General features: G+C 43.6%; 1 protein-coding gene across 3 annotated transcripts in view; it reads right to left on the reverse strand.

Moving 5' to 3' along the window:
• The window catches only part of LOC142583645 (E3 ubiquitin-protein ligase COP1-like), a 56,442-nt gene extending 37,520 nt beyond the window's left edge, over window positions 1-18,922 (reverse strand). For 2 of the 3 annotated variants that reach the window (XM_075694147.1, XM_075694140.1), the window contains exons 1-9: window positions 18,533-18,922; window positions 18,155-18,214; window positions 17,970-18,067; window positions 14,780-14,841; window positions 14,572-14,691; window positions 11,480-11,548; window positions 11,302-11,361; window positions 6,319-6,441; window positions 5,015-5,141 (exon numbers count right to left, since the gene is read on the reverse strand). In XM_075694147.1, the coding sequence (XP_075550262.1) occupies window positions 5,015-5,141; window positions 6,319-6,441; window positions 11,302-11,361; window positions 11,480-11,548; window positions 14,572-14,691; window positions 14,780-14,841; window positions 17,970-18,067; window positions 18,155-18,214; window positions 18,533-18,669 (856 nt within the window). In that variant the 5' untranslated portion in view covers window positions 18,670-18,922. The remainder of the gene's footprint in view (window positions 1-5,014; window positions 5,142-6,318; window positions 6,442-11,301; window positions 11,362-11,479; window positions 11,549-14,571; window positions 14,692-14,779; window positions 14,842-17,969; window positions 18,068-18,154; window positions 18,215-18,532) is intronic. The other variant, XM_075694151.1, reaches the window with a different exon arrangement.
• Between the last annotated feature and the right edge of the window lie 6,533 nt (window positions 18,923-25,455).

Genomic DNA, 25,455 nt, shown 5'->3' on the forward strand with positions numbered 1-25,455 from the left:
AAGCTTTACACAAATATTGTCACAGGAAAGGCAGTAAGCAGTAGTGTATATTACAATGACTGCATATATATATGGAGTGATCATTTTTAAGTTTTCTGGAATTTCAAAAAATTGCATGTATCAGATAGCATAATTCTTGTCCTGTTGGCATAATTCTGGAAAACTTAAAAGATGATCCCGCATATATATATATATATATATAAATAAATAAACAAATATATATATACCCCAGAAATGTGGATGGGAAAATGGTGCCGCGGTAGCTCAACTGGTAAGAGCTCGCACGCGTGCTGCGAAGACGTGTGTTCATATCCCACATGCAGCCAGTTTCTTTTCATCCACTTTCATTTCCATTACCATTTCTTTAATTCAATCAATAAGTGCAAGTAATTTCCCCTATATCATTCTTGGCGTCTTTGCTTGTTGGCTTCTTATGGTATGATTAATAAAAATCAGGCCCCTCGGTTTCCTTTCTTCTCGTTCATTACATAGTGAGGGTTTTGAATATGGCAGCATTGATGCCTTCAGTAGTATGTGTGGGTTTATTGACCAGTTGCCTTCACCCATAAAGGTCAGACATGTGACGCCTGTGGCAGAAAGGATGTTCCACATCCGCCGCCAAGGCTTGTGAGTGGTGGCACTGGCTAACACTCCCAGGGTTAGTTCAAGTAGATAAACATAAATACCCCAGAAAAGTGGATGAGAAAACGGCACCGGGGTAGCTCAATTGGCAAGAGCATCGCATGCGTAATGCAAACACGTGGGTTCATATCCCACTTGCAGCCAGTTGTTTATTCATCCACCTTCATTTCCATTTATTTGTTTCTTTAACTGAAATAGTAAGTACAAGTAATTACCCCTATTCTGCCCTTGGTGTGTTTGTTTGCTGGCTTATGATATGACTAATAAAAATCGGGCCCCTTGGTCTCCTTTCTTCTTGTTCATATGTATATAGTACCTTTTGGCATCAAATGAAACATGAACAGCAGAGCGCATGGCCCAAGTATAAGCGAAGGTATAGTGCACGCTGTATAGCCGTCACCATTGACAGGCATGCACATCCAGTTTGGCCGCACTACGCAATCCCCCCTATAGTGAGATATTTTCACTTCTGTTCTGTAAAACGGCCAAACATGCTCAGCACGCCCATGCTGGCCACCGTTACGGCTGCCAGCAATAGCGCACTGCGCAAGTTTGCCAATCAAAATCGCATGAGCGGATCTATCTGTAACCATGATGGTGCAAACTGCACCTCGCGCTCCGCTGTTCGCGATTCATTTGCCGCCAATAGTACTTATGGTTTTGTCGAACTGCGCAACAATACTTGCCATAAACTGCAATGTTTTAGCTTCTGTTTTCTTTCATTTTTTTTTTTAATTTTCTCCCTTTCAAATATAAGAAAAAGAACAGAATCAAAGATATCTCGCTATAGAGGGGATCGCGCAGTGCAGCCAAACTGAAAGTGCACACCTGTCGATGGTCATGACTGGAACGGCGTGCACTGTACTTTCACTTATGCTTGGGCCACGCGCTCTGCTGTTCAAGTTTCATTTGATACTGATAGTACATACTGCAATGCGGCAACATCCGTAATACATTTGTATCTCTGAGAAAAACTAAAAGGAACTGCAAACAGGGCTCCATGCAGGGGTGCGTGTCCACCAATTGTGACAAGTCTTTCAAATCACAGAATAATTATCTCAGCCCTTCCCGTGCTTCAACATTTTCACTGACTTTCAGAATTTTCGTCTGCTGGCTATCAATTGTGCTCTTTCGCCAAGAAGAGGCCAGCACACAGCCTGCATGCTTGTATTACTTTGTTCTTCTGGATCAGTTCAAATATACATTGTGTCCACAGCTACACACTTAAATTTTATGCTGTTGCACATTCACTGAAGTAGCACACAGGCAGAATGTCTGGGCATGTCTTAGCAATTACAAGGCATGAGATGTGCATAGATTCTGCTTTGCCAAGTACAACACCATAAATCCCATCTACCTGAAAAGGCGGAAAGTCTCTGCCCAACAACAAGTAAAGCAAAAAAAAAAAAAAGGACTTGTCTGAAGCAACTATCTTCAGAATCATACTCTGAGTGTACATCAGTTGTAGTCACAGTCAGAGAACTTGCTACTGGAAAATAATGGCATGAAGGTCATACAAAAACTTTCAGTTAATAGAATGAGGCCAGCAAACTAACACAAGACTGATAAATGTCACTCAAGTGAAAATTCCAATAGAAAAACTAGTAGCCTGTGAGGTTATTGACAAATAATAGCCTATTTCTTTGAAAATAATTAATCAACCAGTAACAAAAAAATGGCATTTGCAACAGGACCAATTTGTTTGCTCAACAGAATTGGACTCATTAGGACTTATTGGCCCCAATTGACTACACTACAGAATTTGCCTTTTTTATTGATCATCTAGAATTTTGAATGGTACAACAGAGGCCAAGAACAGGAGGGGATGACGCACACAGTGCTATGTCCATATTCTTCTGCGCTTGTTCTGGGTTGCGCCGTTCAAAATTTCCAGCTGTTCACTAGATCTTATATGCCCGAAAAAAATAATTGAATTGTGGGGTTTTACATGCCAAAACGACATAATCATGAGGCACGCCGTAGTCGGGGAATCCAGATTAATTTTGACAACCTGGGGTTTTTTAATGTGCACCCAATGCATGGTACACGAGCATTCTTGCATTTCACCTCCACTGAAATGCAGCTGCTACGGCCGGGATTTGATCCCATGCCCTCAGGTTTAGCTGCACAACAACAAAGCCACTACCCCACCATGGTGGGTGCTTATGGGCCCCGAAGGTTAGAACGGAACTGCACAATGGCGCGCTTCCTTCGACACTAAAGGACATTGTACAAATTATCTATTGATCAATGCTGCACATAATTCCCGATCCCTCAGCTCTGAGGGGCTTATTCTGTTCTGCATGCTAGCCCAGATATCTGCAGAGAGACAATGCACGGTGTCCGACTTTGCTTTTGAAGTCAGCTCTTGCTTAATCTCAGAAAATGACTGAAAGAGAGTCCTGAATGAAAGAGAGTCCTTCCTGTTGTTTAATGGCCTCACATTCTTAGGGTTCTTCACACACTTTCCAGGAGCTATCTATCTGTCTATGTATGTTTGTATCTATGCATTTATGTATGTTTGTATCTAACCATTTTTCCGCCTACCTGGGTCACTGGGTGGTCTGTGGTCGAATAGTTAGCGCATCGGGCTTCTGTGCTGAGGTAACAGGGTTCAAAACCAACCACTGGATCAACTTGGGCCCCTGAGTATGTGCCAATGTATGCATACGTGCCTCTCTTCAACAAAGCTTTTTCACGCTGACATAGACCACTGTAGATGCGGGACTGGCTAGGCACTGCTGGTCGAAGAAACTCTTTGATGCCAACTTGGAGCACTGGGTATGTGCCACTCAGTCTGTGCTGGTCTTCAATGAACCTCTTTGATGCCAACTTGGGCCACTGGGTATATGCCAGTAGGTGTTGCATGCCACTCTTCAATGAACTCCTTCGACGCCTACTTAGATAACTGGGTGTGTACCATTGGGAATGTGCCACTCTACAATGACAAAAAAGATCTCCAAAATTTCTTCGATGCTGAGCGAAGTTGAAGCTATGTCATAAGGGTTCCTCAAGAAAAGCAACTGGACGCATTAGCAGGCTGCGCCACAAATGCACCAAGTATGAGCTGCTTTCAATGAACTCCTTTCACACCAATGATTTGGAGAGCTGTGCTGTAAATGCACTGTGTATGTGCCGCTCATCAATGAACCTCTTGCCAACTTGGGTCACTGAGTATGTGCCACATAGTGTGCAGCACACAAAGGAACAATAGTTTCAGGCACCGTCGCGCCACACTTCTCGTCCCAGAGGCCATACGGAGACTTTTCAGCAGCACCGCTAGATGGTACAGCATGTCCAGAAAGAAGTGCGAGAAGGCAGTCCGGTTAACACGACTCCTTTCTCAGCATTCGTATGCACCCGTGCACCATGTATTTCAGATGCCACCCCAGGCTTTGCGGTGGCGGCACTAGATGGTGCCAAGTATTCCTTGGGTAACGTGATAGAGGAATCCTGCTGTAGTACACACTTCATACATGACTCGTTTCAACGGTGGCAATACATTGTGTGGCTATATTGATTCAATGCTAATTCATTACCATCGACAGTCATCGTGAGATGGGTTCTGCCGCAAAATTTTTCTTCGTCTGTAGAACATCAGATGCTATGTTCTATGAGAACCAAGCATCTTAAACTTGCTGCTGAGAGGAACGATTGAAGGCACTGCACACCACTAGACACCACAGAACGTTATGAACTAGATGAAGCTATGTGGGACATGGATATTTATGCTTACATACCATCACCAGTTTCACTGCACCTCTTTAAATTGAATAAGTTTGATTTATGCTTCCCTATTTTACTTTTTATACCCATGAAAAGAAAAAATTTTCTTTCAAATTTTTAGGCTTTACCCCAAGCCTTTACAACTATAATATGACCAGTATGACTGCACACAACCAAGTTAGTTAGCAAAATATATGCAAGTTTACAAGTTTAATGGAACAAATTGTGACATAGCATCTAACAAGGATTCTAACAAAATTGTACTTGAACATAATACACGCAAACTGACAAGCCAATGAATATGTTCAAAACAGCTGCAAAGTTATCAGGAGCCCATCCCACATTCTTCATCCTACAAGAAGTGTGAATTAGTGCAAAGCTAGCATTAGCCTATAAAAGACATGCTGGCCATTCAGAAGCACAGTACATTCACAGATGACCATATGCCCAGTGCTGGCAAAAATTCCAAACTGTTCCTCGTAAACATTTGCAAAAAATAGTCTCATTGTCGCTTACAATAACAAGCTAGCTATGCTCTGGTTCTTATGAAAAGGCTGTTGGTGTGAAAAGTGACAAAATATTGCTAAGTGATCAATAAGCGCCCATTGATATGCCTGCACTATAAGGTTCCCAGATGAAGACCGACCAGCAGACATGGAGTTGAGGCTCTTTGTCCGCGCTGTGAGGTAGCAGTCTTCCAAGTCATCGAAGTGCAGGTGGACACGTTTCCGGCGGGATGCCAAAGTGGTCTGCACCCACTGTGGCTTGCTTCCCTGATCACAAATAAGGCAAAAGCCGCACACACATGCAACTGATTAAAATTTATAGAGTGAATTAATTGTGCACTCAAGCTCCTAAATGTTGAAACCGAAATTAAAACAATATAATACACTGGAAAATATAAGCGACATTGTGAGAGCATGCTACTAAATTTGTAGAAGCATTGTGAAAATGTCACGTATACACAACAGCAGAAGCCAGTGGTGCTTTTCAGATGGAATCATACAACCAAATATTTTTCTCGATCCTGTCACCTGCCCAACTAAGTTTCAACCCAATTCCATTGGTACTCAGTCGGTTGAATCTCTTACACAATGCTCTATACATGCACTGTAACCCCAACAGTTCAGACACTTGCCACAATATCCCACTGCCTATGGCACTGTTCTGCTGAGCACAACGTCGCAGGTTCAATCCTGGCTGTGGCGGTTGCATTGTGATGGGGGTGGAATGCAAAAACGCTCGTGTAATGTGCAGCGGGTGCACGTTAAAGGAGCCCAAGTGGTCAAAATAAATCTGGAGTTGCTCACTAGTGGAGTGCCTCATAATCAGATTGTGGTTTTGGCACATAAAACCCCAGAATTTAGCATTACAAGTGCACCTTCCCACAGAAGTTATCAAAGTATTAAAATTACACCCACCCAAAAAAATGTCTTCTAGGTCAAGCACATAGTATGTAATTGAGGCAGCGTATGTGTAAGTTATGCAAAGACCTGCATAGTGCCCACTTTGATTTTTGACTGCGTGCTTAAATGGGGAAGAAATTTGGCTGTGTTGTGGTGACCTCATTATGAAAACATATTTGCTGCCAAATGCAGTTTCAGGCTGAAATGAAACATAACATGACAGAACAAACTAGAAGGTGCATTTCCATTTCCAACTTGCCAGTGCATGCAGCACTGCTGCAGTACATTCACAAATGCTTAGTTTTGGGGCTAAAGCATATTTAGCGCCAAGATTTTGCGCTAGAATTCCAAGTAATTACATGTAAGAGGTCTATTACATTTGCTTCTTGTTTTCAATTTTATTCCGGTCTGCCTGTGCACATTATCGGTCCCCACACTGTACCGGTTAATCCAAACAAGAATGCAAAATGTAAATTTAAGTTTCCAAAATAATGCTGTTTTATCATTTGCAGATTTTAAACAGGCACACACAAAAAAAACTTACATGCTTGCTGCCATTGAACCCATCCTGCATGGTGCTTGAATTTGCTGTACTGGTTGCATCCCCACCAGCTAAACAAGATGCAGGATCAACAAGCCAACAATTATCTGGAGACTTGGAACTTTCCTGCAAGGCAGTGATCCCAAAATATTGTAAGCCTTTGAGAAATATCAATAACTATGCATAGAAAACAGAGGTATATTATACACAAAGTCTACTTGAAAAAATATGTACCCAAGTCACACAAGCCAGACGACCCCCTAAAAATTGAGCAGTGACGCTTTGCACTTTGGAAGCTTTAACAGTTTTATTTTAGGATATTGCAAAGCAAAATTTGTGTGTGCTACACATGCCCCCCCCCCCCCCGCCCCCTAATCCAAACGCATCCAGTACAATCCCTTATCGAAAATAAACCACATAGAAAACATAGTACACAACTATAACTTTGGTCTTACAGAGTACATCGCCTATGTAGTACCTACAGCAATGTACACGATGTGTCGCACAAATAAAGAACATGTGATGAATTTTTGGTGCACAATACAAGTTAGTGGTGGCATGGCTTACAGACCTGGCAAACAATCTCTGACGAAAAGAAGAAAACAACACAGTTTAATTGACTTCCACAGAAGCACCAGTCTTCTCATTATTACATATAAAGAAAGTACCTTTAATGTAATTATGTGCTTAATATGACTAACACGGCAATTGCTCAGCATATTCACAACAAAAGCTCATTGAAAACAGGTGAAGGAGAGGGGGGGTGTAGTATTTTATAAATGTCCACCTAGTGGAGATCTCCATTTCGGCTGCTGCTGAAGTGCTGATTGGCTAGGCTGAGGTACTGGTGAGAAGGAAACAGGCACCCACAGCCAATTTCCTTCTCTCTGGTTCAGCTCCGGCCAATCAGCGGTGGCCAAAATGGACAGTCCATTAGGTGTCATATACAGAATACCCCGCTACCCCCCTACCCCGAAAGGCCTGAGTAGGGGGTGTTTCAGTAGAGTTGAACAAATTATAATGTACTGGAGAAGTACAAGCAGTATGCACTGTTTCAAGGAAGAGGATGACAACGTGTTAGTCGAAGCCTTGTGCCTGCATTGCCTTAGCTGTGTGACCTCTCCCTGCAGTGCTCTGCTATCAGAAGGTTTCATTAAACCAGAACACCTCTCGACACTAAAAACTGTGTAGCAATGACAATATTTCTCGGCAGCATGCAGTTCATATCACTGAATTTCACCATCTCTCATAGCCACATACTACTATGGGTAATTAATACCATCATGTAAATGATGCAACCTTTATTTTACGATATTGCACCGCAAACTTGGTGATGCCTTCTCCATGAGTGTAGGACACCTTTATTCACAGAGTGAAAATACAGTATAGACTGGTATAGGCCGAGTAGAAGTGCCTGCTTGTTTTCTAGGTAAATCATAGTCACTGTGGCAGCACCAAAAGTGGCACAATATAGTATGTTCTTTTCTTTCTGTCCCGTCACTTTTGCACTACTGCTATGACAAAGACTTGTGTGCAAAACACACATACAGGTAAATGCTACAGAAACACACAGTCAAGTACCATCGTTAGAAATATGAAGGGGAACACAGGAGAGCACGTCAGTCACCCAGCTTGAGATGATACACAGTGGCAACCGTCAAAAATAAAACGTAAAGTGAGGCATTGTTAAGTTCACTGATGGCGCTCTGGCTGCGCTTTGTTTCTACAAAGCAGGTAACATCATGTCGGAAGCTGCCATTCCCACCATTTTCATAGCAGTGACATTCATCAGTACATTCAAGCGTATTGCCAGTCTTTGTGAAGTCTACAGGCATTATCACTGTCAGTTGCAGATGAGATGCTCCCTGTGTTCTAGAAATGCAGGTGGGACGAGAGTGTCATCGGTGAACTTAGCTTTGCCTCCCTTTCAACTTTGTTTTTGATGGCGGCAGCTATGCAACCCCCGAGCTGGGTTCGAGGCTATCTGACACATGCTCCTATGTTTCCTTTCACATTCCCTTTCACCTTCATATTCCCTTTTATGTTCCCTTTCACTGCCTAAAGTTATGCATGCGATGTATTGCAGTAACAACATTTTTAATTTCTAGCATCATTGTTTTTGTACCCTATCTCACAAGCAAACTTGCAGCACTGCAGGAGGTATGGGGTATACATAGGCAATAGCCTCGCGTAGCGCAATATAGTTATGATGGACGCAACTGTCTGATTATTAGAGAGATCACAGAGTTTTAGCTTTGTATGATACGTAATACAAGAGGCCCTCAGAGCATGTGCGTTGTATGCCAAGAATTATTATAATGGCTACCGCCAGTAACCATGATTGTGTAACAATTTGGCAGCGCCCACACGGCCCAGACTGCTAGCTTCGATCCAAATTTGCACTTGCGACTTGATCTCCGCCCTGCCAGCACAAAATAAATAGTAAAATCAGCCACTCCATAGTCTCATCTTACGCTGAGGACAGATCATTAGGTATGTTTTGTCCTTATTATTCAGGTAAGCTGCTTGTTTTGATGCTGCTAGGCCTACAAAGATGGTGTCAAGCCAGAAAAGTGGTTTGACTTCCACCTACCAAATGATGCCACAACCAATAGCACTGCATTGGTGATACAGAAAGCTCTAAAAGCCTAATTCTTCACTGCATCATTAATTTAATACTATGCTCTAGTACAGTGCACAATGACAGTATGCTAAAATGTTGATCACTCAGCATGTCTACCGTGGTAAAGTGGAGAAATGGCATATTCACAGTGGGTCTAATGTATCATGGTAACAGCTGTCATGGAGTAATCTAACATTGTTTGAGTAAATGGCACCAGACAAATAAAAAAATCCTGCATTTTGCAGAGCAGGCAAAGTTCCTAGCATTAAGAGGAAGCTTTAGCTCGAGTGCTCCTATCTAAATACATGTAAAAGGAGAAATCGTTTTTCTCGGCAACCACTGCACCAAATTTGACGAGGTTTGTTGCATTTAAAAGACAAACTTAAAATCTAGTGACTGTTGGTTTCGAATTTTTGAGTTAGATTGTCGATTTTTTATTAAAAATTGGCAAAAATCGGAACTTATCAAAAAACGAAACTATCAAGTTTACAACTCTGTAACTTAACCACTAAAAATGATAATACAATTCTGTGAATTGCATCTAATAGTACATCTAAAGCGGACAAAATTTATATGTTACACATGAATATAAAAAAATTTAATCATAGGGAAATACAACTTTTGCAAAACCGTTGTAACCAACGTAACAAATTCACGTAAGATGTAAAATGACATATTGAATTTGTCCGCTTTGAATGATCTAATGAATGTCGTTTACAGAACCGCGATATCAGTTCTTGATGCAAAGCTATGAATTTGTAAACTTCGTGATTCTATTTTTTTCTAACGGTCAAATATTTGAAAATCGTTTTAAGAAAATTCAAGCCCTAAATCGAAATTCCGCTTCCAACAGTCACTAGAATTTAACTTCCTCTTTCAAATGCGACAAATTTCATCAAAATCGGTCCAGGGGTTATCTCATAAAAACGTTTTTGCGTTTTACATGTATTTGAATAGGCCGCGTCGGAGTTGGGCCCGAGCTAAAGCTTCCTCTTAAATGTGTTTGGTGCGGACAGAAAACAATGCAGCGAGAGTGCTAGTATGAACACAGTTATGAAGAGAACCACATTTCTCTCAAATGCCAGCGAGCTTTCACTGTACCAATGGGTCTCCAAACATAAGAGAGACGGCAAGATGGCAAACAAATGCCAACTGGATGCCAGCCAAATGATGCAGCGCAGGTGAACATATTTAGAGGAGTGTGCAACCAGGCTATTGGCCAATGAGGCAGCAAGAAATTGCTGAGAAAGAGTATAGATAATGCAACGCCCCTATGTCACATTCATGCAAATGTGGCCTATGGTTACAGTACCAGTACATTTGTTGCATGAAGGCACCCACCGGTTCGGGGAGCACAAATCAACAAGACAGCAAGCGGACTCTGAGCAGATGACGCGGCGTGGATGAATATCTTTTGAGGGGCTTTCACTCTTCCTACTGGCTAAGGAACCCTGCAGCCTCCACAGCACTGCAAGGAACTCTACTTGGGATGGAGTATAGAATTTGGGAGTGTGCTTGCCGATACACATGTATGGCTACTAGACAGTCCATACTTAAGCAACACATAGCTCATTAATCAGGCAAGATTCCCCCCAACATTTCTTTTAACATGAAGGTTTTCAATTCCAGTAATTGCAGAATTTGAGCCAGTTAATGCTCAAATCATGCCTGTTTATTGCATGACTACTACCAATTTATTACAACTGCCCCCAAAGTGTGCAGGGAAAAATGTTAATTAAAACACAAGGTTAATAATGACCAACAAATCATTTACTGGACACAAATGAGGAAAATACACTGTATAAACAAGTATCTAAGTCCGATGAAATTTTAAAATTAATATTCTCCCATGCAATAAAGCCAAAAGAATGCCACATTCAAAAGAGTCAACCTATCTAATAAGTCATTCCTCTAAGCATATAGTGAATAGCATTGGAGAGATTGTGTCTCCTCACCTGACCCAAAACAAGCAACCATGTACTAGTTGCAATCAAGCACAAGTTATGCATTCACCACCTAACAGGCAAAAGCGAAACATGCACGGGCACCTAACGATGGCAAACATGTCAACGCTGCCTGCTAATGCAGAGTGCTCATCATTGCCACAAATTTGCCAAGTGTTACACGTGAGTTTATATGCTAATGATCAATTTATCTATTGGCTTCCAGCATATACCTATGAGCCCTTCTCACATAACGAGAACCCATTCATAGTAGTGTTGAGTGCACTTGGGGCATGTCCATCACCTACACAAGTTCCATATATAACTTCCTTCTGCATAAGGGTTAAACTCATACAATTTCAGTGAGTCATTTTAGTACATGAACTAACCACGATCTAAACAAAACAAAGGCAAAATTACCTCAACCCGTTTCAGGTCTTGATCAATGAAGCTCAGCTCAGAGGTAAGCTGGTGCATTTGCTAAAAAGAGATCACACCAAATGAACGTTTTAACACACTAACAAAAAGAAAAAAAAAACACTACAAGAAAAACACGTAAGAAAGAAGAGGAATGAAAGAAAAGAAAAAAGCAGGTCACCTCTTGCTTGTGCTTGCGAACTTGCTGTAGAAACTCTCTCAGAAGTTGTGCTTGTGCTGCTTTACAATCCTATAAAATAATAATCCAAAGTAAACCACACTTGCTCTGGCTGGCAAAAGGATCCTCCTCAAGCTCCTCAAAGCATGAGGTGACACAAAGAACTCAAATTAAAAACAATAAATAATTCAGCTTTGTGGCAAAGTTATCACGGACAGCTAGAGGTGTGCAAAGAGTAAATTTTTTAGATGAAATCGATTACTACCAGAAGCAAATAGAATATTGAATACTTTCCTGACAATTTAAAATAATGAAAAGTATTTTTCACCATTATTAAAAAACAATGTTCACACCATAGTACTTACAACATTAGCAAATTTGTGTTGTTACACTGCAAATAATGAAGGATGGCTTACTAAAAACACACATGGAGCATTAAAATTAAGGACAAATGGGCCATAATATGGAGACCGGAAGTGATAAACAGCCTAGGAATAAGGGAACCAAGCTGGAGCTAATGTTTCGGCAAGAGGACATGCCTTTGTCAGGGCGACAAGCTCTTTTCTTGGCAGCATTTATGTAAATAGAGAAGAATGAATAAGCACACTGTTCGCATACTAAGGACTCTTTGTAGCATGCACGGCCATGAATTATCAAAACGAAGTATAGAAATGTAGCCTCGTGGGCCAGTTAGCACCTGTGTGTATATTATTGAGGCACTCGTAAACATGAGTCATCTGCAATGATGGGAAAGCCAGAAAAGTGACTTTTTATTTAGTTGGAACAGTTGCAGTTATGTTGCCGCAACTATGTTACTAACTAATGTTGCAACAAAGCATATCCAAATTTAATCCAAAGAAAGCACACAGGTGCAGCATCTATAAACCGTATAAAACAATACCCACATCTGAATGTCTTGTCTGGATGAAATCTGAATCCTTACAATTCATGATGTCACCGATGTCTGGCTCCCCAAGTGACGGAGTGTGCTTTACCACGTAACTTCTGCTTTATGTCCGTTACAGCCCAAATAAAAGTCGCATTCTAGCTTTAGCTTTATGCTTGATTATGCACAGTTGACGATATAAAATAATAAAAAACCATAGGAAAAATATTTCAATTTGTAATTAGCAATTATCTGATTCAAGGAAAGAATTGAATAAAACAATATTTGATTTGATATCTGAAGTTTTTAAATAATCGCCACACCGCTATGGACAGCACAATATTTATTTTATGGCCAAGGTGCAAGGTGTGCGTGGATGCATTTGCTACCCTTTGGCAAGAAATACCAAAAGATGACCAAGCATCATCATCCAGCCAACCCTATTAAAAGGCCCCTTAACAGGTTTGGCCATTTCGAGCTGACAAGCATAGTGCATACAATGCGTGCTAACCATTGTGTCTGCTAAGTATTACATCCCTACGCGTCGCAGAAAGGGCTTAAATTTCAAACTAAACGCCGCTTGCCCTTTTTCTCACAGGCAGCGCGCCCTTAGCTGGAGAGTCGAGGCATATCGCACAAGTACACCTACGACATGGCAGTGTGACATTGCTCATAGTGACATGTGTCTTTGAGAATTATTCAAGGCAACAGGAGTTATTTGTTCAATGCGCTGCTTAAATAGACAAATCAAAATTTAGAGAAATAATAAAACATACAAACTGAATGTCTGTGTGTCTGTTTCACTTCACACCGTAGCAAGAGACACATACTTTCGTTTCATCTGCTTGTTCACATTCGTGCAGTCACACACGCAGAGAGCAAAACTATGTCATTTTCTAATGCGCTCCAGCGCTCGATTATGCTCTGTGATCTGCTTGCGTCTGCCTCGGTGTTCGTGTAGCACTGACTTATACCGCTTGTCAGATATTCTCATGCACAGCACGTAAAATCATGCGCTGTGTGAGACAAGACAAACACAACAATTCGCTCGTGAGACAGTCAGCGGAAGTGCACCAAACAGCAAAAAAAAAAAAAAAAAAAAAGGAAAAAAAAAGAAGGCGGGGCCCGTGACGTACGCGTCATGTGACCCTCCAGCTCTGGTATGAGAGAATGCAGGGAAGGAATTTAGCTTGCGAACACTAGATGGGACCCGCCGCAGTGGCTTATCGGCTATGGTGTTGCGCCGCTAAGCACAAGATTGTGGTATCAAATCCCGACCACTACAGCCACATTTCGATGGGAGCGAAATGCAGAAACGCCCGTGTCCCGTGCCTTGGGGGCATGTTAAGAGATCCCCTGGTGGTCAAAATTAATCCGAAGTCCCCCACTACGGCATGCCTCATACTCAAATCCTAATTTTGGCACGTAAAACCCAAAATTCAATTCAGGCTATACAGGGCAAGTGGAGAGAGTGTCTATGTTGGCAAGGGCGCTCGCCTCTTGAAATCATGGGTTCGCGGCACTTAAGTATTTCTATCTTGACTATTAATGAACCAATAAAAAAAACTATTGCGGTAGAACGCTCCTTTGAGGGCATGTAACAACTTCTAGTGTATAACCAAAATTTGCTATGTGGCTTGGTGAGGAGCCTTTTAAGCGGATTGACAATAATCTCAAGACCTTGCTCACAGCTTTTGCCCAACAACAGAGTAATGGGAATAGCTATCACAACATAGGCTTATTTCTGAGCCCTCAACTTCTGGGGAGACCTGCCAAATCCCACGGGCCGGATCTGTGAAGTGGTAGCATGAGGGTGCGCCACAAAAGACGGTCTCTTCATCTGTGGAATGAAACTATGCTCGCAGAATTCAAGGGCTCAAAGCTGTGTCGCCTGTTACAGCTTGTTTCATCAATAAAGTAAGCAGTTACAAGTAACCAGTTCATTAAAAGGAAGTGTGAGCCTTAATGTGTAAAAAATTTACTCTATCAATTACAAAACTACCAAAAATGTAATTTATTAGAACTAATTAATTATATGATTTTGTTACATACAAGTTTGAAGACTGTACATCTTTAAACTGTGAAAGTGCAACTATTCCAGACACAATACAACATACTGAAAGCACACGCTCAAAGCACAATACTAAATCTGTGGATTCTAAAAACCTTGGTCTATGTTTCATTCTGTCAAGAGTGGAAATCAACTTACAGCTTCCAGCTGCTGCTTCTTCTTTGAAAGAACATCCAGCATATTGTAGACATCATTCAAATTCATGCTGTCAGACTCCTGCAGAATAAGTTCATGTAATTCTGACACTACTGGGTTATTCTGAAAAAATATGATAAACATATGAACATGCTGTTGATTCTGAGGGGAGAGAAAAATAAATATTACAGAAGTTCTGCATTTCACTTACGCCTTGCGACTTCAGCCTCTTGTCAGCAGCCTTTTGCTTATACTTTGTAATAAGCTCATTCACTGAAATAACAAAAGACAAATCATAATAAAAAACGCTGCCTAAAACCACTATACCAAAAGCAGCTGTGAAAAATTACTTAAAAGAAAACTGACAATTTTCCCTTAAGCAATCCGAGCGTAATTTACGGAGACTAACGTACAAAAGCAACATAGTTTCTATGACAGATGTCATAGTGGAGGTTTTCAGATGAACCTTTGAATATGGGGGGTTCTTTAACATTCACCTAAAGCTCGGTACAGGAGCACTTTTGCACTGAGCCTCCATTGAAATATGCCCACCATGGCAAGGAATTAAACCCACAAGCTTGGCAGCAAATACCGCACCCACTAAGTCACACTATTAAGAAGGTAGACTATCTGAAAATGTATGTTTTAACTTGAGTTAGGCAAGAAATCTTCTGTTAAGGCCTGCTTAAAATTTGTAAGCCATTACATTAAAGTATTCTAACAATCAGAACATTTCAAACAAAGCGGACATATTTTCCAAATGGAAAGTCTATCCCCTTAAGGTGCCATGTCCACATTTGCGGGTCCGACTTGTTTTTGCCAGTTCTGTCGAGTGGTGGCCAAGAAAAAGCAGCACACATTAAGCTTCAGGTGAATTGAACCCCCTACATGCTCAATGTGTCTTTATTTCACTTCCAACGTACTCCATGCTGCTACAGATGACCACTTTGCTGAAAGTGGTATGATGTTTGACAGGACATTTGACATGCCGCATTCTGGCAGCAAGTAGAAAAAATAATTTTTCCTTGCTCATAATGCATGCAGTCAATAATGAAATTGTGCATGTTCTTCAAGCCTGCGACTGAACTTTTTTAACACAAGAATGGAGCATTACTGACAGCACAATAAACAGATAATTAATTACTAATTATGATGACTCATCACAACAATGCCCTAAGCCCCTTCCATCTTTCCTGCAGAGGAGTGTCAAGTGCCTTAAAATGAACTTGTATAAATTTGACACCACATTTATAGGCAGTCCATCATAATTCATGCCTCAAGGGGCTATTATAATATATAGAGCTTGCAATACAAGCAGAGAAGTCCCAATGCCAGCACGACATTGGGACGGAAAATGCTGGAAATGAGTAACACTTTTCAGGACAATGTTTTCATCTGTTAATGAACTCAAAGTGCCAATATTACTGCTAAAATGATTAATCTGTTTTCAAAATCCGCATTGCTTTCCTGCACTGAAGGCCAGGAACATACAAGACGTCTGCTCACCTAGGCTATGCCTTTTCTCCATCCAAAGATTTTTAAGTCGTACAATAGTCACTGCACTTCTATGAAGACAGGAACCTGACTATTAACGACATGTCCTTTACTCTGGATCACAGATGCTTGGTTTGAACAAGGGGATCTAAATGACAAAAGAAATGAAACACTACTTCTATACCTATGCCAAGCAGTGACGGTAAAAGAACTGCTCTAGCCAACCATACCAACAGAGTATCATAACTGCAATGCCCGATGTCACTATTATAATCATCCCCTACTGACTATGAATAGCTGTGGATTGCCCTCATTCCAGAAGCTAACCGAAGAATGTAGCAATAACTATCGAACGGGCAAGGAAATGCTTGCACACTTGAGAATAACCCAGCTCATCTATTCCTAACTTGATCCAATCAGAACACACAGAATGCATATTGCATGATTTTATTAGTTTCACAATTGCAATATTTGAAGTTAGGACTCCAATATAGTATTCACAAGAGAATGTCACATCACCATTTGCCAATGTGAAAACACTAACAGCAAGTGAAGGGCACAATGAGTATAGGCATGTCTGTTCAATGGCAAGGCAGTTTATGGAATACCTAAACAACCAAGTCGGTCCATAAAAATTCAAGGTACACAATGTAAACTAAAGACAACCAAGTTGACAAAACCTAAATACAGATCACTGGACATCTTTGAGAAGCAGGAACTTACTACTGCTGGGACCTATTACAAAACTGGGCATGTCTAGGAAATACCAACTCTTCTGATATGTTGCAAGTAGAAAAAAACAAACGCTAGATTTTAACACGCAGAAAAAGGCAACTGAAATAAATGTCAGCCATCACTGTTTTTCCTCCAGTGTGCCATTTAAGAAGGACAGAGAAAAGCACAAGGAGATAACAAGAAGTGTGTGCATTGGAATGGGAAAGTTGCGGTCAATACCAATTCTTTGACAGTGTTGCATGCACACATATTAAGTCAGCCTTTCAGGGGCCAAGTGAAACAAAACTTTGTTTTTATGAGAGTACCTTGAAGTGGCTTCATGCAAGGGACAGCCAATCTCACAATACTAAATTCTAAATGCAACAAAGCTTTTCAGAACAACTCTGATCCAGGAAAAGAGAAGAAAAATTCAAAACCCCTTGGTTTGTACCTGGGCCAAGGAAGCATGAAACGACCTAGAAAAAGCAATCCTGTCTTTATTAAAGCTATAAGGTGGTTTTCTCAGATATTTCAAGCAAAAATTCATAGAGAGTGGTGGACTCGGTGCCTAAAGTTCTGGTCTTTTCCTTTCCTTAAGTGCACCTCCGCCTAAGATATAAAATTGCAGCTTACATAACAGAGGTGTTCAAGAAACAAAAGGTCTCTTTCCATCTGATACCATAGTTAAACAGATAATTTTTTAGATTGTGGCAAATGAAGAAAAAAAATCTACTGGTCTATCACAAGCATTATAGCTACACACTGCACTAAGGTTACAGCAACCTCATTCATAACACATTCAGTCCCAGCCTCTATGGGCTATTTCTAAAGTTCCAGGTTATCACCAGAACACTATGCCTCCTCCAAATATTCTTAATTTTCATGGGACTACAGTCCTGTAAAGTATGGGGTCTGAGCTGCTATTATGTGCTATCACAGTAAGCAGCACTGCTAAACAGGTACTATCCCACCTTTTTTGTTATGCTTGTTAGAGAACACAATGTTTAATATTTGTATCAATGAAATTTTCTTCACGTGACTATTTTTGGCAAGCACTCTGTGACAAAAACTCTTTTTCTAGACACCAATAGAAAGTGACCGTAGCTAAATTTCCATAATATTTTTAAACGGTTTAAGCTTGATGGCTATGAAGTACAACTATCATTCGCTATGCATCAAAATGAATGACTTACACAAAAAGTTTGGATAGATCTGCTCCTTCTTTTCAATCACAAAATTACACTTTGGGCATCGGTTACTGTATTCCAGGCCTGTTGTGATGCACTTGTAGCTGGAAGGAAGCAAAGTGCACTTTAAAGCAATATTCTGAAACTCGCGCTGGGCTCACGTATAAACAGAAGGCACATTGACTGCTCACCAAAAAGTGTGTCCACAAGGTGTCATGTGAGCTTCTTCAATAACATCGAAGCATATTGGGCTGCAAGATAGGATAAAAACACGCAGAGTAAGATTTACACACGAATCAAACGAACACGAGAGTTTCTGGTCTTGTTAACAGCACTTTTTAAAACTTCGCAAGCAGACGAGCAATATACACGACTCACAAATAAGTGGCTGAAGTAAAATACTACACGTTTATTCAGCAGAGCGCAGAAATGGCTTGAAATTCGGCAGTTACTTGCACTTCTCATAAAAACACAGGAAACCAGGCTGACCGTGAAGTACTTTGAGCAAAAAGGCATTGGCGGTAGAGGATACGCAAACGCACAAGCTCGCGGGAAGAGGCAGTACGCACCACAAGTAATCGCTGTTCCTGTCTTCATATGAGCTGTTGATTCCGTTTAGAACAGATGGCTGTCTTTTTCTAGCTCTCCGAATTTGCTCCGGTGTTGAATTCGAGAAGGAAATCCTTGTGTTGTTCACTGACGCCATTGACACGACCGACCGGACCTACACACGCAAGCACGTCTGCTCGAAGAACATTGGTGTGCTAAAGCACAAACACAAGATAAGTGAACAGATTTAAAAACGCAGACGCAGTATAGGGGGAAACCAATATGAGCATGGTTCTATAGAATTTGTCTTGCTCTATTTTACCACATAATACGCAAAACAACCTTAAAAACACCGTGCATGAAGTCTCCTATCTGCCCGAGACGCCCTGAGCACTATGGATTGGATTGGATTCGTTAGATTATAAATTGCGCTTTCGCGCTTTCAAAGGAATAGAAGTAGCGGGCGCGGCGTTTTCAAGAAAGGAAACGCAAGCAAGGCAGATGACGATTGTCGTTGTGTGGCAGAGATACATCCCAAAGGGTATAACTTTGCCTAAGAGTGCAATGCTCTACACTCTTAAGCTAAATTAGACCCTTTTTGCCACAGAACGACAATCGTCATCTGTCTTGTCCGCATTTCCTTTCTTTAACGCGGCGAGCCCGGTACTTTCCAGTAACGAACGGCATGCGCGTTATCAGCATGACATACACTCTAAAAACAGTTTGCACCTTTTTGGGCGTATATTTGTCCCACAACAATAATCGTCATCTGCCTTGCTTGCGTTTCCTTTCTTGAAAACTCGGCGCTCGCTACTTTCCTGTCGAGAATGCTGCGTCACACTGATAACGCGCATGCCGTTCGTGACTGGGAAATACCGGGCTCGCAGCGTTAAAGAAAGGATACGCGGCCAAGACAGATGACGATTATCGTTGTGGGACAAATGTACACTCCAAAGGGTGCAACTGTTTTTAGAGTGTAGAGTGTATCATTCACTCTAAAAACAGTTTGCACCCTTTGGAGTGTATATTTGTCCCACAACAATAATCGTCATCTGCCTTGGTTGCGTTTCCTTTCTTGAAAACTCGTCGCTCGCTACTTTCCTGTCGAGAATGCTGCGTCACACTGATAACGCGCATGCCGTTCGTGACTGTGAAGTACCGGGCTCGCAGCGTTAAAGAAAGGAAACGCGGGCAAGACAGAAGACGATTATTGTTGTGGGACAAATATACAACCCAAAGGGTGCAACTGTTTTTAGGGTGTTGTGGGACAAAATAAGTCCGAAAGGGTGTAAATTTTTCTAAGAGTAGCATTCCCGACAGGAAAGTAGCAGGCGCGGCGTTTTCAAGAAAGGAAACGCAAGCAAGGCAGATGACGATTATCGTTGTGTGGCAAATATACACTCCAAATGGTGTAAACGTTTCTTAGAGTGCACACTTTAAAGAAAGTTTGCACCCTTAGGGGTGTATATCTGCCACACAACGATAATCGTAATCTGACTTGATGCGTTTCCTTTCTTTAACGCTGCGAGCCCGGTACTTTCCAGTAACGAACAGCATGCGCGTTATCAGAATGACATAGCATTCCCGACAGGAAAGTAGCGGGTGCGCCGTTTTCAAGAAAGGAAACGCATCGAGGCAGATGACGATTATTGTACGTTGTGTGGCAGAGATACACTCCAAAGGGTGCAAACTTTTTTTAGAGTCTATGGCTATCTTTCATTTTTGTTACCTACACTTCGTGCAGGCTCAGGTACACTCTAAACAAGTTTGCACCCTTCGGGGTGTATATGTGCCACACAACAATAATCGTCATCTGCCTTGCTTGCGTTTCCTTTCTTGAAAGCGCCGCGCCCGCTACTTTCTTGTTCGGAATGCTATGTCATGCTGATAACGCGCATGCCGTTCGTTACTGCAAAGTATACCGGGCTCGCAGCGTTAAAAAAGGGAAACGCATCAAGGCAGATGACGATTATTGTTTTGTGGCAGATATACATCCCAAAGGGTGCAAACTTTTTTTAGAGTGTGTAAGCTAAGCAAAATTACACCCTTTTGCCACACAACAATAATCGTCATCTGTCTTCTCCGCATTTCTTTTCTTCAACGCGGCGAGCCTGGTACTTTCCAGTAATGGACGGCATGCGCGTTATCAGCATGACATCATTCCCGACAGGAAAGTAGCGGGCGCGGCGTTTTCGAGAAAGGAAACGCAAGCAAGGCAAATGACGATTATTGTTGTGTAGCAGAGATACGCCCCAAAGGGTGCACCTCTGTCTACGGACTCTTAGAAAAATTTACACCCATTGGGGCTTTACCTTACACTCTTAAAACGGTTGCACCCTTTGGGGTGTATATTTGTCCCACAACGATAATCGTCATTGGCCTTGCTTGCGTTTCCTTTCTTGAAAACTCTGCTCTCGCTACTTTCCTGTCGAGAAGCTGCGTCACACTGATAACGCGCATGCCGTTCTTGACTGGGAAGTACCGGGCTCGCAGCGTTAAAGAAAGGAAACGCGGGCAAGACTGATGACGATTATCGTTGTGGGACAAGATACACTCTAAGAACAGTTTACACCCTTCGGCTTGCCCCTTCTGCCACACAAAAATAATCGTCATCTGCCTTAATTGATGCGTTTCCTTTCCTTATCGCTGCGAGCCCAGAACTTTCCAGTAACGAATGGCACGCGCGTTATCAGCATAGAACAGTTTACACCCTTTGGAGTGCCCCTTCTGATAACGCGCGTGCCGTTCGTCACTGGAAAGTTCCGGGCTTGCAGCGATAAAGAAAGGAAACGCATCAAGGCAGATGACGATTATTTTTGTGTGGCAGAAGGGGCAAGCCAAAGGGTGTAAACTGTTCTTAGAGTGTACGCCCCAAAGGGTGTAAATTTTTCTAAGAGTGTTCCTGTCGAGAATGCTGCGTCACACTGATAACGCGCATGCCGTTCGTGACTGGGAAGTACCGGGCTCGCAGCGTTAAAGAAAGGAAACGCGGGCAAGACAGATGACGATTATTGTTGTGGGACAAGATACGCCCCAAAGGGTGTAAAGTTTTCTAAGAGTGCACTCTTAGAAAAATTTACACCCTTTGGGGCGTATCTTGTCCCACAACAATAATCGTCATCTGTCTTGCCCGCGTTTCCTTTCTTTAACGCTGCGAGCCCGGTACTTCCCAGTCACGAACGGCATGCGAGTTATCAGTATGACGCAGCATTCTCGACAGGAAAGTAGCCAGAGCCGAGTTTTCAAGAAAGGAAACGCCAGCAAGGCAATACTAATATTTGGGGGTTTTACGTGCCAAAGCCACTTTCTGATTATGAGGCACGCCGTAGTGGAGGACTCCGGAAATTTTGACCACCTGGGGTTCTTTAACGTTGTTGTGCCATTACCACAAGCCCGGATTCCGAATCTGCAAGATGGAGAATTTTCCTGCGAGCGCCCTTTGGACAAACCCGGGGCTGCGCCGAAAGGCACAGCGCCCTAATTCTCCCTTGACAAGTCAAGATGCTGAGCTGTCAGGCAGTGGTGTCCTCCGGAGAAGCATCGGCGGGCAACATGTTCAAACGTGTCGCCAAGTGCCAGACAGCCCGGCGCCGTACCTCCCCTTCCCTGGAGGTCACCGCGCCCGCCAGTTTTGAACGGGGTGGCCAGCGTGGTCGCTGGTTGGACCCCCCCCCCCCCCGACGACCGTCGAGTGCTCACTTTGGATTGGGCCGTTTGAGTGACAATGGTTTCTGGGGGCTTATAAGCCGCGGCGCGCCGCCTGGAAAACCGGATCCGCCGACCCACCGGGAGCAGAGTGCCGCTCTCGACTGGGGTGAGATGTGTCACGCGTTTTCGCCGGACGTCGCCGTGCGAGAACAGTCGCGTTTGCTGTGAGCTCTCGGCCCCAGTGCCGATCCCTTCATGTCCTGTATAATGACCTGTATATAGTGTATAAAGTCCCTTTTGTTATTCTCACCGACGCCTGACTCGGAGTCTTCGCTACCAACGCTCTGTCACGAAACGGGTGACGAGCGCTACGGGACCACCTCAAAGTCGTAACAACGTGCACCTAAATCTAAGCACACGGGTGTTTTCGCATTTCGCCCCCATCGAAATGCGGCCGCCGTGGCCGGGATTCGATCCCGCGACCTCGTGCTCAGCAGCCCAACACCATAGCCACTGAGCAACCACGGCGGGTGCCAGTAAGGCAGATGACGATTATTTTTGTGGGACAAATGCACACTCCAAAGGGTGCAACCGTTTTAAGAGTGTTAAAAACAGTTTGCACCCTTTGGGGTGTATATTTGTCCCACAACGATAATCGTCATCTGCCTTGCTTGCGTTTCCTTTCTTGAAAACTCGGCGCTCGCTGGGGGGGGGGGGGGGGGGGCTTTCCTGTCGAGAATGCTGCGTCACACTGATAACGCGCATGCCGTTCGTGACTGGGAAGTACCGGGCTCGCAGCGTTAAAGAAAGGAAACGCGGGCAAGACCACGACCGGCTTTGCAAGACAGATGACGATTATCGTTGTGGGACAAATATACACCCCAAAGGGTGCAACTGTTTTTAGAGTGCACACAACGATAATTGTCATCTGTCTTGCTTGCGTTTCTTGAAAACGCCGCGCCCGCTACTTTCCTGTCGGGAATGGTATGTCATGCTGAAAACGCGCATACCGTTGGGAAGTACCGGGCTCGCAGCGTGAAAGAAAGGAAATGCAGACAAGACAGATGACGTTTATTGTTGTGTGGCAAGATACGACTGAAAAGGTGTAAATTTTTCTTAGAGCGCACGCAACAATAATCGTCATCTGTCTACTCTTGGCAACGCGGGCCGCTGTATCTTGAAAGCCATCTGCGACGAGACTTGAGACCGCCACGCGCTTTTGTTTTCGCGGCTTAGTTCGCGTTGGGGGGGGGGGGGGATGCGAGAGGCAGCGCGAAGGTCAATTCGTTCGCTTCTGATGCCGCGCCTTCTAACTCCAGCGTTTTGACAGCGAGTCTCCGCGGTCATCGAGTGAGATGTGTTCACGTTTGCTTGCGCATACTTGTTAATTTAGTTAGTATGCCTATGTTTACAAGTTGGCTGATAAAACTACTGTCTTACTTCGTATAGCTGTCCACTAATTTGCTATCGCAATCGAAGCTGCGACTTTTTTTTAGCATCATCATAAGGCATGTGTAGAGAGGGCAGCACCAGGGCGCGCGGAGAGGAGGCGCGCGTTAATAGGCTAATCTTTCTCCATGTAACACCCCTTCGCTCCCTCACGGGTTGCAGAATCAAGCGCCTTTCCTTTCTTTAGATTACTATCATGTAACATCCCGTCGCATCTCCTCGACTGCGAAGACATCTCGGAGGTCACGGCAGCTGCGGCGTAAGTGCGGCGGAGTTCGGCTGCTACCTATTATTAGATTCGTCGGACGATCCCACCGCTGTCAACCAGATGTAGGAGTCGTCGGACGATCTCGCCGCTGCCACCATTTGAAGGAGTTGAAGGTCGTAGAGAGGAACTCGATCGGTGAACAGGATTTATTTACATTATTTACATCTTAGACAAGACATATATCGACAGTCTAGTGTGACTCCCATATGGAGCCCGCAAGACTAACATACAGCAAACAGCTTACGAGCGCACAGCTCACGAGTACATTTCTAGCATGACAACGAACACTCAGCTCCCGACGACGAGCACACTCTAGCAGCCGGCAAACGCTGCTTATAAGCACTTGGTCCCCCCTTGATTCCCAGTGGACGGAAACGTTCGTCCAGTCATCGTTCGACGTCACCGTTCGATTTCACCGTAGATGACCCGCCCTATTGGAGGAGGGCTCACAAACACGTGTTGCACAGGTTTCAGTGCCGCACACACACACAGGTGTAAAGGTCCGGAGCCGACGTCAGAGGGGCTTCGTAGAACTCTGCTTCGTCCCGGGTGGCGCGGCCGGGTACCACATTCCTGAGCTGACCCCGCGCCACGTGGCTGCCGGTCATCCGCAGTTCTCTGAAGTGCGCCCCGTCTGGTTGGATTGGAACACGTGCAGCGGGCTGAAATAGCTGGCACGTTGCCACCCCGTACGGCCATTCCTACCACTATCCAGCTGTCAGTGACGCCCGTCATCGACGACGCATCCAAGAAGTGCGTGCATGCGCGCTCATGTGGCGCCCAGCTGCCCTCCGGAGAAAAAAAAAGATGCATTTTTGGCGCCAAGTTGAAGCGGTATGTCGCTGCTATAGCCCCTCCAGAAACGTGGCGAGGGGTGGGGGCCTTTAGTGCTATACTCTGGCATACAAGGGTCAGTAGCAGAGCACGGGCTCCAATAAATGAAAGAAGCCCGCAAACGACATGACGCCACGGCGACTACTAAGCAAAAAATGTCGCAGTTTAGCCCGAAAGGCGAAGCATCGATTGCGATAGCAAATTAGTATGGACAGCTATACGAAGTAATGATAGTAATCTTATCGTCCGTATAAACTTGGAAACATTCGCTAAGTGAATTAACAAGCATGGTGTCAGCGCGCAAAAGCAAACATGAACACATATCACACTCGACGAGCGCGGACACTCGCTGTCGAAACGCCGGTGTAAGCAAGCGCGGCAGCAGCAGCGAGCGAAGTGACCTTTGTGTTGACTACCGCTTCAACGCAAGAGCGGCGAGAACACAGCGCGCAAAAATGTATAAGCCGTCTGCAGATCCCTTTCAAGAGACGGCCATTCTTTATTCTATGATACGGCGCGCGCGGCCGCGCAAAGTACGCACTTGGAAAAGTATTCCGTAAGAGTCCACCTAATGCACGTGTCCATTTCGTCTGTTGCTGAAGTGCCGAGTGGCTGTGGCGCCTCGCTGCCGCGGATGCGCAGCCAAGCCCAGCCAATCACAACTTCAACAGAGGTGAAATGGACATGTCCACAAGGTGGACTCGTACAGAATGCCTTCCGTTTTGGCGTAGTCGAAGCTGCCGC

This window comes from Dermacentor variabilis, chromosome 1 (assembly GCF_050947875.1).
Source record: "Dermacentor variabilis isolate Ectoservices chromosome 1, ASM5094787v1, whole genome shotgun sequence".
Classification (NCBI taxonomy): Eukaryota; Metazoa; Arthropoda; class Arachnida; order Ixodida; family Ixodidae; genus Dermacentor; species Dermacentor variabilis.